This window comes from Atta colombica, unplaced genomic scaffold (assembly GCF_001594045.1).
Source record: "Atta colombica isolate Treedump-2 unplaced genomic scaffold, Acol1.0 scaffold72, whole genome shotgun sequence".
NCBI classification, from domain to species: Eukaryota; Metazoa; Arthropoda; class Insecta; order Hymenoptera; family Formicidae; genus Atta; species Atta colombica.
In genome coordinates this window covers 744,217-759,510 of record NW_017259564.1, presented here as the reverse complement: position 1 = coordinate 759,510, position 15,294 = coordinate 744,217, and the positions used below count along the sequence as shown (strand labels likewise).

The 15,294-nt window shown below is 29.5% G+C and overlaps 2 protein-coding genes across 7 annotated transcripts in view; one reads left to right on the top strand and one right to left on the bottom strand.

Moving 5' to 3' along the window:
- Positions 1 to 8,786, top strand: part of LOC108692468 (cytochrome P450 6A1-like) — a 22,317-nt gene extending 13,531 nt beyond the window's left edge. The window contains exons 3-6 of one of the 2 annotated variants that reach the window (XM_018200724.1): positions 2,472 to 3,000; positions 7,489 to 7,710; positions 7,881 to 8,132; positions 8,294 to 8,786. In XM_018200724.1, the coding sequence (XP_018056213.1) occupies positions 2,472 to 3,000; positions 7,489 to 7,710; positions 7,881 to 8,132; positions 8,294 to 8,466 (1,176 nt within the window). In that variant the 3' untranslated portion in view covers positions 8,467 to 8,786. The remainder of the gene's footprint in view (positions 1 to 2,471; positions 3,001 to 7,488; positions 7,711 to 7,880; positions 8,133 to 8,293) is intronic. The other variant, XM_018200725.1, reaches the window with a different exon arrangement.
- Positions 8,787 to 11,086: 2,300 nt separating this feature from the next.
- Positions 11,087 to 15,294, bottom strand: part of LOC108692466 (dorsal-ventral patterning tolloid-like protein 1) — a 99,239-nt gene continuing 95,031 nt past the window's right edge. For all 5 annotated transcript variants that reach the window (XM_018200718.1, XM_018200723.1, XM_018200721.1 and 2 more), the window contains one exon: positions 11,087 to 11,526. The gene's annotated coding sequence lies outside the window, so the exon portion shown is untranslated. The remainder of the gene's footprint in view (positions 11,527 to 15,294) is intronic.

Sequence of the window (15,294 nt, the reverse complement as noted above, 5' to 3'; positions counted from 1 at the left end):
ATGTATGTATTAGGAAGGAATTGCATTGAAAGCCGCTGTTCAAGTTTAGATGGCTTTAGTTGCGTATGCTGTAGTCAGAGACATCTATTTCCAGACAGCACAGTAATGTTTTAAAAAAATATTTATATTGGACGTTTTGAACATATTAAAAACATCCAGACTAGATCCATGGATATTTTAAAAACGTTTTAAAAACATCCAGTTTGGACTTCTTAAAAACGTCCATTTTAGGTCGCAACTGGATTAAATTAATATATTAAACAAATTTTAGATCACAATCAAGATAAAATGATTCTTATATGAGTATTATTATTGATTAATATCTTATTTCAGAACATCATAATATTATGATAAAAAAAACTTTTTTCCCTGAATTGGGGAACTAATTTCATAGTACTTTGAAACGGTTACTCATCCGGTTGCATATCGCCATCCACTATCCTTGACTTCTGAAATCATATGGAAACCATTGGATTTCGATGATCCACGAACACCTATATAATCATGAATCTTTCTTTTAAAAATTTTCAATCGGCCTCTCAAGATCTTCTGACCATTTTCGTTTTAATTTTTTATTGCGAAAATTTCACGTTATTCTCCAAAGAATCAGTAATTTTTTATATATCTGAGAATGGCTCAATCTCATAACCGAAAAATGTTATGCGAATATAATACGTATATAAAATAATTAGTTTTTTCTTCAAAATATATGTAACTTTTTAAAAAATATATGTAAATTTTAATTTTATCTTATTCGATTCTTATTGTCCTGTTGATATATTAACTCTGTTATTATTATAAGAGTCCTTTACTATATCAAAAAATCATTAATTTTCTTCTCATAAAGTTCTAAGAATTTTTTAATATTGTATTTTCTCATGTTAGTAAAAATAAGAAAATGCAGCATTAAACAATTGATAAAAAATTCTGAAAAAATTCTTAGAATTCTATGAGAAGAAAATAAATGATTTTTGTTTCTTGCAGTTTTTCTGTAAAGTTGATAGTATTTGAGTGAAAAAATTATTCAAGACCAATATTTGGCAATTTTTAAATAATTAATATCTTGTTAATTATTGCGAAAATTGCAAAAGTACAGGATTTTCAATTCAGTTTAGTCCGCTCTGTCTACACAAAAGCGATTGACCAAAACTTACGGAACATTCTGTACATTACAGAAACATTTCAGACATAAGATTTTAATTAAGTTTTAATTGTAGAGATACTGCAATTATGATATTTTAAAGAAGATAGTCTCAGAAATATTATAAATGTGATAACACAATTGAGACAGTTGAGACATTGCAAGATCACTACAATTGAAACTTTCTGTGTTATCAGGATGAAGTAAGAATGAACGACATAATCCCTTAAGCAGAATATCAGCAATCCGGCAGCAGATTTAATTAGTACATGTTAGTAGATTGATGCTAATTGCACATTCATTTTATATTTTGTCGACAGAATTTACTTACATGATTAGGCAACAGATTGATGGCAGAAATTGATCAGATTCTGCGCAATGATGATAGATCTGATGATAGATTTGCAGGAGATATGAAGTAAAAAAATCACGTTATGATTTAAATAATAAAACTATTGTTTTGCTCTTTAATTGTAAATGTAATTAATATAGAGAAACATTTGAAAAAAAATTTTCTATTTTTTGTTTTATTTTAAAGAAGTAATTTTATCTATTTTTATTAATAGAAATTAATATATTTTAAATCATTACATTTTTCAAATATTCTTAATATATCCTAAAGGTAATCTTTATATAGCAACACCAACGATCATCTAAATTCACTTGTTAAGGATCATGTTCTGAATAACATTTATTAAAATCAAGGTCATTGGAGATTGTTTCTCTTATTTTTATTTTTGAAAATTCATTTTTATGTAAAATTGAAAATAAGAGAAACACTCTCCAATGATCTTGATGATAAATGTTATCCAGAGCGTAATCTTGAACAACACTGAAAGAATTTTTAGTCATTAATCAGACACCTTGGATAATACTAATAATGGGGGTGCATTTCAATCTTATAATTCAAAAAGTACTTAACGAAAATGAACTTTATTGCGTTTTGAAAAGCTTTTGATATCGACTATTAGATTCTGGAATAAAAAATAGTTCAATTAAACATGTTCAATTAAATAAAATCGATGTGATCTTGATTTTACATTGGCGACGTCACCCAAGGTCAAACTGATAAGATCATTGAATAAATCTTTTTAAATCTACAATTTTCTAAAACATTTTCTCAAAAATGCATACTTTCCGAGATATTCAGTCGGCCTGGAATTTTTGGCGGTCACTGTATATATAATTTATTAAATAAAGTAGTTTATTAAGAATTGTGAGACTTGTTTCGAGAAGTTTTAAGAAAATTTCTTTGACTCGATAGAATTTAATTTTTAGTTAAAGTTACTTTCTTATCATTTTGTTTTTCATATTATTTGTCATATCACAGGCAGATCCGCTGTCGCAACATCTTTTCTTTTTGGAACCAAAGAGATGGCGACCATTAAGAATGAAATTGTCGCCTGCATTTACATCTGGTAAATTGAAGGAAATGTTTGCTTTAATGTCAGAGTGTGCCGACCATCTTATACAATATATGGATAAAATAACGAATACAGGCAATCCAATAGAATGTCGTGAGTTAACAGCCAAATATACAACGGACGTTATCGGTAATTGTGTCTTCGGTATCGAAATGAACGCATTATCGGACGAGAACAGCGAATTTCGTAAGATGGGAAGGGAAGCATTCAATCCGTCCTGGCTAAATATATTGCGAATAAGAATCAGACAAATTTTTCCATGGTTTTACAATATATTGTTTGGTTATTTCTTGCCGCAAACAAACGTCACCAAATTCTTCACCCGTGTCATCGTGGAAAACATGGATTATAGAGAAACGAATAATATCAATAGAAACGATTTTATTGATATATTGCGCGAATTAAGAAACCATCCAGATAAATTGGATGGTATTGGTATGTATTCATTGTATCTGCTATTATTTATTTTTCTTATGTATATAAAATATTTTATTTTTTGTAACGTGAAGATTGTACGATCAAGATGCATATATTTAAAAAATTTTATAAATTGGTAAATATTTACAACCAGCTCCAATGATTTTAACGTATTATATTGTCAAGATTGTCATTCCGAGTAACTTTGTCTTAACAATTAACAATAAAAGTGGCGTTCTCTTATAGTTTTTGAGGTACTTAGAGTTAAACTGTAATTTTAATAGTAAATTTGATACTTACGAACAATGGTCTTGATCTTGTCACTGCTGCTTGACTATGCTGTCAAGGTTGTGATCTTGAAGAAATTTTAAATGTTGGTCGTTATATTTGTTAAGAAATTATTAATAAATTTTACAAATGAGTTTAATTTTATAAAGACTTTTCAAAGCAAGTTCCATTTCACCTCCATTCATTCCGTCAAAAAGTCGTACAACACTTTTTATGCGAATCTTATTTCGCCTGAAAAGTCGCATCTAAGCAGGAGATGAGGTGAATCTTGCTTTGTGCGTTCCTAGGCAAGGGGGGAGATGAAGCGGACCTCGCTTTATGTAGAAAGTCATATAGGTTGGGAAATTTTGATTATTCCAGGCAGATATCTCAGAAACTAGATATGAGAGAGATATGGAAAAAAGTTTTATATAAAATTCAAAAATAATATAAGGCTCTATGAGTATAAAATGTACCATGTAGAATTAAATAAAGGCAAAAAGTGAACATAAATAATAAAGAATATAATATAATAAACAAAATAATAGCTATAATAATTATATACGTTTCGATTCCGATCGGGTTATTAGCAATGTTGCAAAATATAAAAGTAAAAATCTTAACAATCAAATAAATTACATTAGTTTGTTTTTTGTTTAAACTGCTAAAAAATTAGTGTTCATCATGTTGTTAATCTAGTCAAATTATTTGACAAATTGTTATTCTCTAAAAATACAAGAAAAAGAATAAAAGATTTTCAGCGCAATTATAATTACATCTAATATCTATTGTAGCCTAAAGTGTACCTTGTGCTATACAAATTGTATATATTAATAGAGAGAAAAATATTCGTTTGATAATCAATATTACAGTCGTATTCCACCCTTTTATGTAAATCGTGAAATTAGAATAAAGCGAAGACAACTTATCTCCGTCTCACCAGACAGGAAATGCGCAATGCCAAGAAGGAAAACATATACTGATTAATAGAAATAGAGAAGGGGAAAGAAAATTATTAAGAAGGAGAAAAACTATGTATCAAATTGGAATACATTTCTGATAGTGAGTTCGTTTCATTTTGCTTATTAATGCCATGTTTCTACTTTTTAATGTGCACTATTTCAGATATTAATCTTTTGTTGTAAGTTGGTTCTACAATATATCCATTATCTCAACATTGTCCCGTTTAAAATTATAATTAAACTCCCAGCGATAGTTAGAAATAATCGTTGGAGACTTAGAAATTTTATTAATATCTGTAATATGCTTACGGATTCTTGTTTTCAATTGTCTTTTTGTTTGGCTAACATGACGAATAGTAATTTTTTTAAGCAGTTAATAAGAAACGAACTAATGTATTATTATAATTTATTTGATTGTTCTTAAGGGTTTTACTTTTATATTTTGTAACATTGATAATGACTCGATCAAAGTCGAGACGTATGTAATTAATATAACTATTATTTTATTTATTATATTATGTTGTTGGCTCTTTGCCTCATTTAATTCTACATTGTTTTATATAAAAGTTGTAGATATATATAGTTTTTGGAAGAAAAAAAGGAAATAACAAATTTTGTATATAGAACATTAAACCAACAATGAATTTTTCAAATATCTATTTCAGGAAAACTATTTCTTGTTGCATATTCTTGTAGCTGAAGTCGAAATGTTTTCAAAACACTAGGGTAACTGTCTCAATTAGTCCCTATTAGTGCTTTTGTATTTCAATAAATCATAAAGAAAATTAGAATGAATAAATAAGAAAAAATATTTTTTTTGTTAAGTTAAATTATTAATACAATACCCCATAGTATAATATTTTATTTTTTAAGTATTAAAGTATTTTAAATATTTTTCGAAAGCTATGAAGAATTTATGTGAATCCAGTAATATATACTGTAAGATTTTAAGCTTGTCCCTATTAATGTGCCCTATATTGGAGCTGAGAATGTATATTGAATTGTGTTATGAATGTATATTGAAATAAATATAATTGAAATAATAATTTATGTATATTAATTGTTATGTATATTATATAATTTATGTAATATTAACTTAAACAATTAGCTTAAATTTATTATCTGTTTTAATAATTATATGTTAAAATATATTAAAATCTATATGAGTCAAGTAGGAATAGGCACACAAATTGGGAGCACATTAATAAGGCCATCATCGCTTGCACGACTTAATAGAGACAAAAATATGTTTCTCCTTAAAACATTATAAAGTATTAACATTTTTTAAATTAAAGAAATATTGTAGAAAAAAAAATAGTTGAAAAACCGATATTGCAAGCAGATAAAATTAAAGCTATAATATTTAATAATTAATTCAGTAATAAGCAAATTGGCTAAAAGACACATTAATAGGGATACTTACTCTATAATAAAATATTTTTTCATTAAGCAATTTTTGAGTTATAAAACTTAATTTTAAAGGTGTATCTTAAAAAGCGCCCACTAATTATATAGCGCTATTTAAAAACTGAGTCAAAAAGTCTTGAGCCATTCTGCAATAGCCAGCATTGAGCAATTTTGCAATAGTTAACAAAATATTAATTTTTAAACATTGTGAAATAAGTGGATAAAATCGACACATGAGACAACTTTAAATTAAATCTTTCAGTGTGTTTTTTATGGAATATCTTAAAGATGTTAAAAATATCCTAAAGTTGAATTAAAGCAAGCTCTTAAAATTGATTAAAGAAAATTCTTAAAGATATCTTAAAGTTGTCTTATGTGCCGATTTCATACATTTTGTTCATTAGAGAAAAAAAATTGCGAAAATTTCAAAATGATAGAGGAATTTTCGATTTAATTTTTGATCAAGAATAGTTCTATATGATCAGTGGCCGCTTTTTAAGAGATTAGGAGTACAAATTAGTTCGATCCGTTTTCCTAAAGATAGCTGTTGTAAATGGTTCATAGTGACAGCTGATTTTGGCGGTTTCAGAGAGATTAAACATCTGCTAATAATATTCAGTTTATATTGCTTTGAATTTCATATAAAAACCTTGATTTTTACTGTGTTTGAAATGTTGAATTTTGTGTTAACCAAGCAGCATTTGCGGGAGGTTTTAATTTTCTGCTTTAATTGGAAGAAAAGTGCGGCTGAAGCCCATCGAATGCTTGTCGAAGTTTATGGTGACACTGCTCCAACTGATATATCACATAAGGAATGGTTTCGATGTTTCAAGGATGGAGATTTCAGCGTTGAAGACAAGCCTCGCTCTGGACAGCCAAAAAAATTCGAAGACAAAGAATTAGAGGCATTACTCGAAGAAGATCAGAGTCAAATGCAAGAGCAACTTGCAGAATCATTGGAGATAACTCAATAAGCCGTTTCTGTACGATTGAAAACCATAGGAATGATTCAAAAACAAGGAAATTGGGTGCCTTATGAACTGAAATCGAGAGACGTTCAAAGGCGATTTTTCACTTGCAAACAGCTGATTCAAAGACAACAAAGAAAAGGTTTTTTGCATCGGATTGTGACTGGAGATGAGAAGAATGGGGTTGTCGTAGAATGGATATTCTACGACAACCCCAAGAAGAAAAAATACTACGTTAAGCCCGGACAATCGTTGTCATCAACCTCAACACCACGACCAAACATTCATGGTTCGAAGATCATGCTCTGTATCTGGTGGGACTAAAAAGGTCTTGTTTACTATGAGTTGAAATCTGGCGATTCCATTACGGGCGATCAGTATCGGCTATAATTGATTCGTTTGAGCCGTGCATTGCGAGAAAAACGGATGGAATACGAGCAAAAAACGTGATAAAGTTATTCTTCTCATGATAATGCTCGGCCTCATGTCGCTAAAATCGTAAAAAAATTTGGAAACGCTCAAATGGGATGTTTTACCGGCTGTATTCTCCGGACATTGCTCCTTCTAATTACTGGTTGTTCCGAAGGATGCAGCAAGTCACCGGTTCACTTCTTTCGCAGAAATCGAAAATTGACTCCAAAATTGAATCGCCTTTAAAGACGAGTCATTTTTTCGAGATGGAAAATTCGAAAATTGTCTGAGAGATGGGAAGAAGTAATAGGCAGCGATGGACAATACTTTAATTGATCTGTTCATTCATTTTGTTTTGAAATAAATGCACAAAAAATGGACCGAACTAATTTGTATTCCCAATATAATCCATATATAATTTTTTAAGTAATAAATTAATCTGTTAGAAAATTAAATTATTTATTTATAACAAGAAGAAAATAATATTTTAGATCCAACGGATAGTTTAATAGCTTCTCAAGCGTTCGTATTTTTCCTTGCTGGTTTTGAAACTTCGTCTACCACTATTAGTAACGTACTTTATGAATTAGCATTAAATCCGGAAATACAAGACAAGTTACGTGAGGAAATTGACGAGGTCTATGCAAAACATGGTGGAAATTTAATATATGACAATATTAAAAAAATGAATTATTTAGATATGGTTTTCAAAGGTATGTCGTTTGAAAAGATAATTGAATAAGGAAATAATATGTTATTTTTGTTTCTCTGTTATCTTTTTTCAAGAATATTACAGTACGATTTCATGCTAATAAACTTTAATCAAATTGTTATATAGTTCTTCAATGAGCATAAATACATAATTCAACTATTTTTAATGCAGAAATTTTACGGAAATATCCGCCAGGAACAATTGTTATGAGACAATCCACATCGAGTTATACTTTTGATGGTACTAAAGTTAGTATACCAAAAGACCAAAAAGTATGGATTCCTATTTACGCGATTCATCGAGATCCGAATATTTATCCAAAGCCAGATGTCTTCGATCCAGAAAGATTTAATGATGAAATTGTGCAAAGCAGACACTCGATGTCTTACCTACCTTTCGGAGATGGACCAAGAAATTGCATTGGTAAAGTTAAATAAATTTAAATACCACTTTTCATTTCTTAATTTCTATATTAAACATATTTTCAATCGAAAAATATTTTTAATCGAGAATTTTGATCTCATTTATGCATTAAGAGCTTTTTTTATTTTCATTTATGCATTAAGAGCTTTTTTTATTTTCAGGAGCTCGTTTTGCTATTTACCAGTCTAAACTTGGGCTTACAAAGATACTTCGTAACTATAAAATTGAAACTTGTGAGGAAACTCCAATACCTTACGTAAATGATCCTAAAGCATTTATATTAGCACCAAAAGGTGGACTGCACTTGAAAATGGTTAAAATTAACCGAATATAGTTTAAGTTTTTCCCTAATTCTCTACAGAAAGTAGAAATTAATAAGAAATGGAAGAAATCTATCAATCAAATAATGATAAGAGTTATTGACGTTATTGCTACAATTCTTATTGATTTTTTAAATATTTTTAATATGCATCATGATTTTTTCCTAATTATTATTAGATAATTTAACTTTACATTTATGTTATTACATATTTTATAAAATCCAATCTTTCAAGATTGCTTTCTTCTTTATTGAGATAAATATTTTTAAGATAACATATATATATATATATTGAAATTAGAAATGTATAAAGTATTAAAAATCGATTGCGAATATTAAATATATGCAAATATATTAAAAATGTATTCACAATTATATGTTAGATAGTTTTATAATCTGAACATTCTTTATAAAAAAAATCCATGTTTAAGTATATGTTTAAATTTATAGAATTTTTTAAATAAATCGAAAATATAGGAATGCTGTTGAGAAGCTGGACAGAAATGATGTGAAGAGTTGTAAAATGTTGTCTTTCAATTTATTAAAAGTGACTATTTCCGAATGTATTTATAAGCAGATATAAAATGTTGTCATCGTCGAATATATATTTTAGAAGGATGAAACTTCATATGATGTATACTGATGTATACACTTCTTATGATGTATACTGATGTATACCTGTTTTTTACTTTTATTACTATACTTTTTTATTAACCATTATTATTAATATTAACTTATAATATGTGAATACTCTCATTTTATTCATGTAGCAGAGAAAAGTTAGTACAACATATAAACAACAACAATGCTGCAATGTTTGCAATGTTACTGAAACGTTGCAGTATTATTGAAATGATTTATGCTTTATAAATGGATTATTATTATTATTTTTAAATAGTTACATATCTATTATATATGTGTTATTTCTCATTATGATTTAATACAAATTGAAAGCAATAATTTTATATTTTAATATATCTGTTATAATATAAAATCTCAAAAATAGAGTAGGATCCATTCTACGTCCCCAATGCGATTCCTACTTTTGAGACAGTCTATATATATTGAAATAATATTTACTGCAATATATACTTACTTGAAATAATTATATCTATTAACTTTTTATATTATTTAATATAATATATAGTACTTGATAAAAGCATGCCCGATGTAACTTGAAAACTACAATATTTATTGTAATAAATTTAAAAAATACATACATATTGCTTGATAAAAACATGTTTTATTATTAATAATTGTCCAGAGCCATTTTATTATCAATAATTGCCTAACATTTCCGAAGCATACTTTCCATTAATTTTGTGACATATATTCTTGAGGTAAAAATCTTCAGATTAATCTAGCTACTTCCAAACTTCCAAATCTGATTTCTTAGTTTAAGCTAAGTCCAAACATTGTTTTCATTCCGGTATATTATAATGGCCAATCTAATGAATGTAAACATCACTCTTTCTTTGTTTACATTCAGTACAAAAACGGCTCTGATGTTTCAGAACATTATTCTCTTGTAATAGCCAATATTCATTTTTTCTTTTATTTAAATCACTTTTAAGCAGATGATAAAAACTCTCTTATATATAAATATTTGTTACTTTGCAGTTCAAATTGTCTTTAGAAAATGTGCAAAATACCAAACCTGTGCTTTGAAAAGCACTTCCAAATATACACCTTTACACCCGGATCTATTAGGTACAACTAATAATGAAGCTCAAAGATTTATTTATCGTTTATTTATCTACAAAAATGTATCGAAGACAATGGGCATTATTTTGAGAATTTATTAAAATAAATATTCTTTTATTAATCTCTTTATAGTGATTATTTCATTACTTATTTGTTCTCATACATTTCTACTCTACTTTTTCATACTCAAAATCACATAAAGAATATAACCAATGGATTAATTTTTGTCTAATAAGCTACAACGTAATAATACATACTGTCTTATTTAAGGAAACATCAATAATCTTAAAATCTTAAAAAATATTAGTTTGATAAATATTTTTTGTTTGTTCCAGAAATAACATTTTTGTAACATTGTTTTAGTTGTAGTAGTAGTACCAAAGTAGTAGTTGTAGTAGTAGTACCAAAAACAAGTAAAGTATTTAAAGAACTCAAGTAAGTGAAATATTTTGACATATACATCTAGATAGTCAAATCTGTAAACAAAAATGTAATCTACATACAATGTCTACTACAAAAATTATCGATACTCGGAACAAAATATATAAAATTTTCCAATATGACGAATTGACTTTGCATACTATGCAGCACTTGACATACTTCATTTAAAAGATTATGAAATGACAGATTCTGCTTAATTTCCGCTGGGAATTTACTATCAGATTGTGTCAGTAGACTTCGCATAACATAGAGACTAATGCAAATGCAGTTGATACCAATGTATTATAATACTTTGTGTGAATTTATTGACAAACATATATATTAGCAGTTTAGTGTTTATATAATGTTATATAGTGTTTATATAAATGTACATACGCGCAAAAGCGCGTGCGCGCATACACACACAAAAGTTATGCATACCGCGTGTATGCATATAGAAAACTTACAATATAATGTTTTGAAACACGTATATAACGATAAACATCGCACCGATTTTCTTCTTTGGGATTTTTCCTTGACTCTTCTTTTTTGCTGTATGTAACAACAATAATAACAATTTGCACGTGATAAGTAAGAGGCTGATTGGTCATACACTATCAGGACTGCTGGATTCTTGGTAACATGGCTCAGGTTCTTCTACCTCGCCTTCATCACTTTCGCTCGGTAGACTTGACTGTTCTAATTGATATTGATTAAAATTGTGCGTTGATGTGTGATTTTGATGCTGATGATGTAGCAAGTCATGATGTTGGTAGCAATGGCGCTGATCATCAACTATTTGCTGCGGTGGAAGGTCATTGATTGATATATTACGCGATCTTCTGCGTAATCTATGATGACAGATCAGACAGAGCATCATGATCACCAAGATACTGCCGATCGAATATACTATCGGCATCGTGTAGCTGTCTGCTGGTACGGCGGTGATGCCTGCAATTTGCATCATAATATGCATCCGTATATACAAATAATTCTATAAGAATGTTTTAAAAAGTGGTCTAAAATTTAATAATATAAAATACGTAATAAAAAATATCAGCCCATCAATATAAATCGAAAAGTTAAATCTATGACAATGTTAAAAATAATTTGTGATTTTAATAACATGAATATTATAGATGTTTTGTTTGTATTTGATGAGTATGAATCCTCTACAAAAAATCGATTTTTTGTGTATGCGTGTCAATGATTATATTTACATGGTACCCTTCATCGGGTTTAATAACATCTGTAGTTATGAAACTGGTCACAGTCGTTCTTCCGAGGAATAGCTATGGTTGGCCAATTTCATAACTATGTTATTAAATCTGATTAAACGTGCTATGTAACAGAGATTATTATTATTTTGCATATCATAAGATAAATGCTATGTTTTTCATTTCATATATCGATACAGATACACTCATTTAACACCTTTTGTACAAAAAAAAGCGAATCTGAAAAACAAAAATTTGCTTAATGCCAATAATTTTTGTAATGTGTTGCTTTTTTCTAACTAATACTCTTTGTATACTGTCTCATGATCACGGAAAATGGAATCGGAAAATGAAAGCGAAAAAGTGAATTTTAGTACATCCATATTTAAAAAAGAATGAATAGTGCTTGCAGGGAACAAGTAATAATTTAATAAGAGAAATGCAATATATTGATATGGAAAAATTGATTGAATATCTTCGCATGAACATATTAACAATTTATGAATAAAAATATTTATAAACAAAATGTAATAGATATATCATTTTCTATAAAATATAAAATTAGAATGTCATTCTGTGTTCGTGAAAAATATGCCCCATAAAGAACTAAGCCGCTTAAAATCAGAACGGAACGATGCTGATTGGTATGCCCCTACCATCTCACTTTTTTGAGTTTCTCTGTATTCGTGGGACGGCACCCTAAGTTACTAAGGTCGGAATTCATACTGCGTTCTTATTTTAAAACCATCTTGAATAATATCTTAATATGCTAATACGTTTATCTAATTGGTTCATGAGTTTTTAAGACGATTTTAAATATAAAAATCGACTATGAATACGTGCAGCGTACTACAAAAAATTGATTCAACGGAGAAAAGGAAGAAAAACAAATATTTGTCTTTCTCTTTCCTTCAAATAGTATTAGCTAATTAGTGAGTTTCTAATAAAGAAAAACAGTACAATCTCTGCATCAGAATTGTCTAGAAATCCTTCTTTCTCGGTGCTTCAGTATATTGTAGAGCTCATTGCTTCAAAAATAGTAATTAAGTGCTAAAGAAAATGTATCTAAAGTGGTGGGAATATTACAAGATGCGCTCAGTTTGCATCCTTCTCTCTTTAAAATTTGTACTATGTCGTTTCTCTACTTTTCGTTCCACACAGTTGACAACCAAAAAAAAATTATATATTTCGTAAAGTCTGTATATAACTGTATATAATTGTCTCTTTGTCAGATTTGTTAGTTCTGTTATATTTTCACTTCTACGTACATACATTATTTCATTGTGCATAATTACTACTATGAAGGAATTATATTTGAATATTCGGGTGTCCTAGAAATGGGATACAAGCCGCATGGAAAACGTGGAAGGAGAATAAAAAAATATTGTATTATAATATTATTTGAGATATTCGCAGCAGTTTTCGAATTAAAAGATAAAATGTCTAAGACTCAATTGCACCAACGTTACTTTGATTTTAAACGAGATTTTGTCTATCTTTATCTATTTGTCTGTGTTTCTTTTTCGGCTTTAAAACAAGACAGATAGAATTTTAAATTTCGCTTAGGGCCCACTAGCGGGCTTAAGCTAATGTGCAGTGACGCCGCGCCGCGCCATACGAATTTGTAGCACGGTCCATCGCTCCTCAGGATGCGCTCCAATGGGAATGCGGAACTGCGGAACGTTCGTGATTGATCGTCCCATTGAGGACATAAGCCAACACATTTTAGCGAAATAGTCTGCTCTGATCAATTGCAAGAATCTTCCCATAGATACTTTCATTAGATCTACTAGAATAGCGTTCGTCATTGGATTGCATTGGTTGTGCATCCGCAAGTTCCGCTCAATGGGACATAGGAAAATGAATTCTTGCGGATCAGAAATCACATATACAGAGACATACAATAGGGACATTGCACCGACTTCATTTCGTGTACTCATTTTAATTTTGATTTACATTTTCGCTCTTCTGTATACCTATTTATACGACATTCGTGTCCTGATCATTGATTTTCTTGTATTTATCTGGAGATTTAATTAATTACTTTCAGAGTTATGTTCAGATTCCCATCCGAGTGCCATCGAGGTATCATTTTTGTAATTTGCCGAATGTTAAACAAAAATGACATGACATCCGGAAAATACTCGGGTAGGAATCCAAACACGCCTCAGCATGTTGATTAATCGCTCTTATACGGCCCGAATCAAACTATGCATTGAAGAATGAGATTGAAGATTGAAAAATAGATATTTGATCAATCAGAAGAACAAAAGGAGCCAATTTCTTTGTCCTCATGAAATTTAAATTTTTAATCTTTAATCTCAATCTTCAATGCACAGTTCGATTCCTAAGAGACAGTTTTCTCCGTTTAAATCAGCTTAACTTGATTAGTTTTTATGAGTATATGTATATACATGCACACACACACCCACACGCATGCACGCACGCACACACACACACGCACACACACACACACACACGCATACACGCACACACACACGCATACACGCACACACACACACACACACGCACGCACGCACGCACGCACGCACGCACGCACGCGCGCGCGCGCACGTAGGCATCGGCGGAATCTGCAAAAGAAATAAATTTGCGCAACAGAAAACGGAGGAGTCGGCGGAATGAAGCCAATCACGAATGTTCCACAGTTCTGTATATCTGCAATTTCATATCCCATGGTAGCGCATCTTCTCCGCCGGCGGCACACAGCGGAGGAGAAAAATGACGCATTGTTGTCATGGCGGTTTAGTATATTTTACCGCATCGCGCCTACACTAAGAGAGAGAATTTATTTTAGTTGAAATTTTCCTTACATATTTCTTATATAAATAATATTATTTAGCACGACTAAATACATTTTAACACAATTAAGTATGTTAAACGACGTTAATCAGAGCACTACACAAAGTGTATGATCATTATTCGTTTGCTTTATTATATATGATGTTATTACTTACGCCTCTCGAGATAACTTCGTCGAAACTATCGCATCATTTTATCGTTATATTTATCCGGACTGTCATTTTTTGATGTGTTAATGCGTGTACATTTGGAATTACAGTGTAAGTTCACGTAGACAGTGGCTTTAAATTGTAAACATATTTTTACACGTATTAAACATATTACAACATATTATTTTTACACGTATTAAAAAAAAATGACGCATTTAACTAAAACTCTTTTTCAATTTCTTTCTGTTTAACAGTTTTAATCATGCACTGTTAAAAAAGAAATGAAATTTAATATACTTTTACATAAGTACATTAAATTTAATGTATCTCCAATTAAAAAGTATATTTGTGTACATTTGAAAAATATATTTGTGTATATTTATTTACATTTGCATAAAATTTAGTGTATTTTATATTATTAGAAATGCCTCCTTTATAAATGAAGCTCGTAGTTATGAACGAAATTAAAAGTAATGAATGATTTAATTGAAAATTAAGTTACAGTAATTAGTTAAATGTAACAAACGTGTACA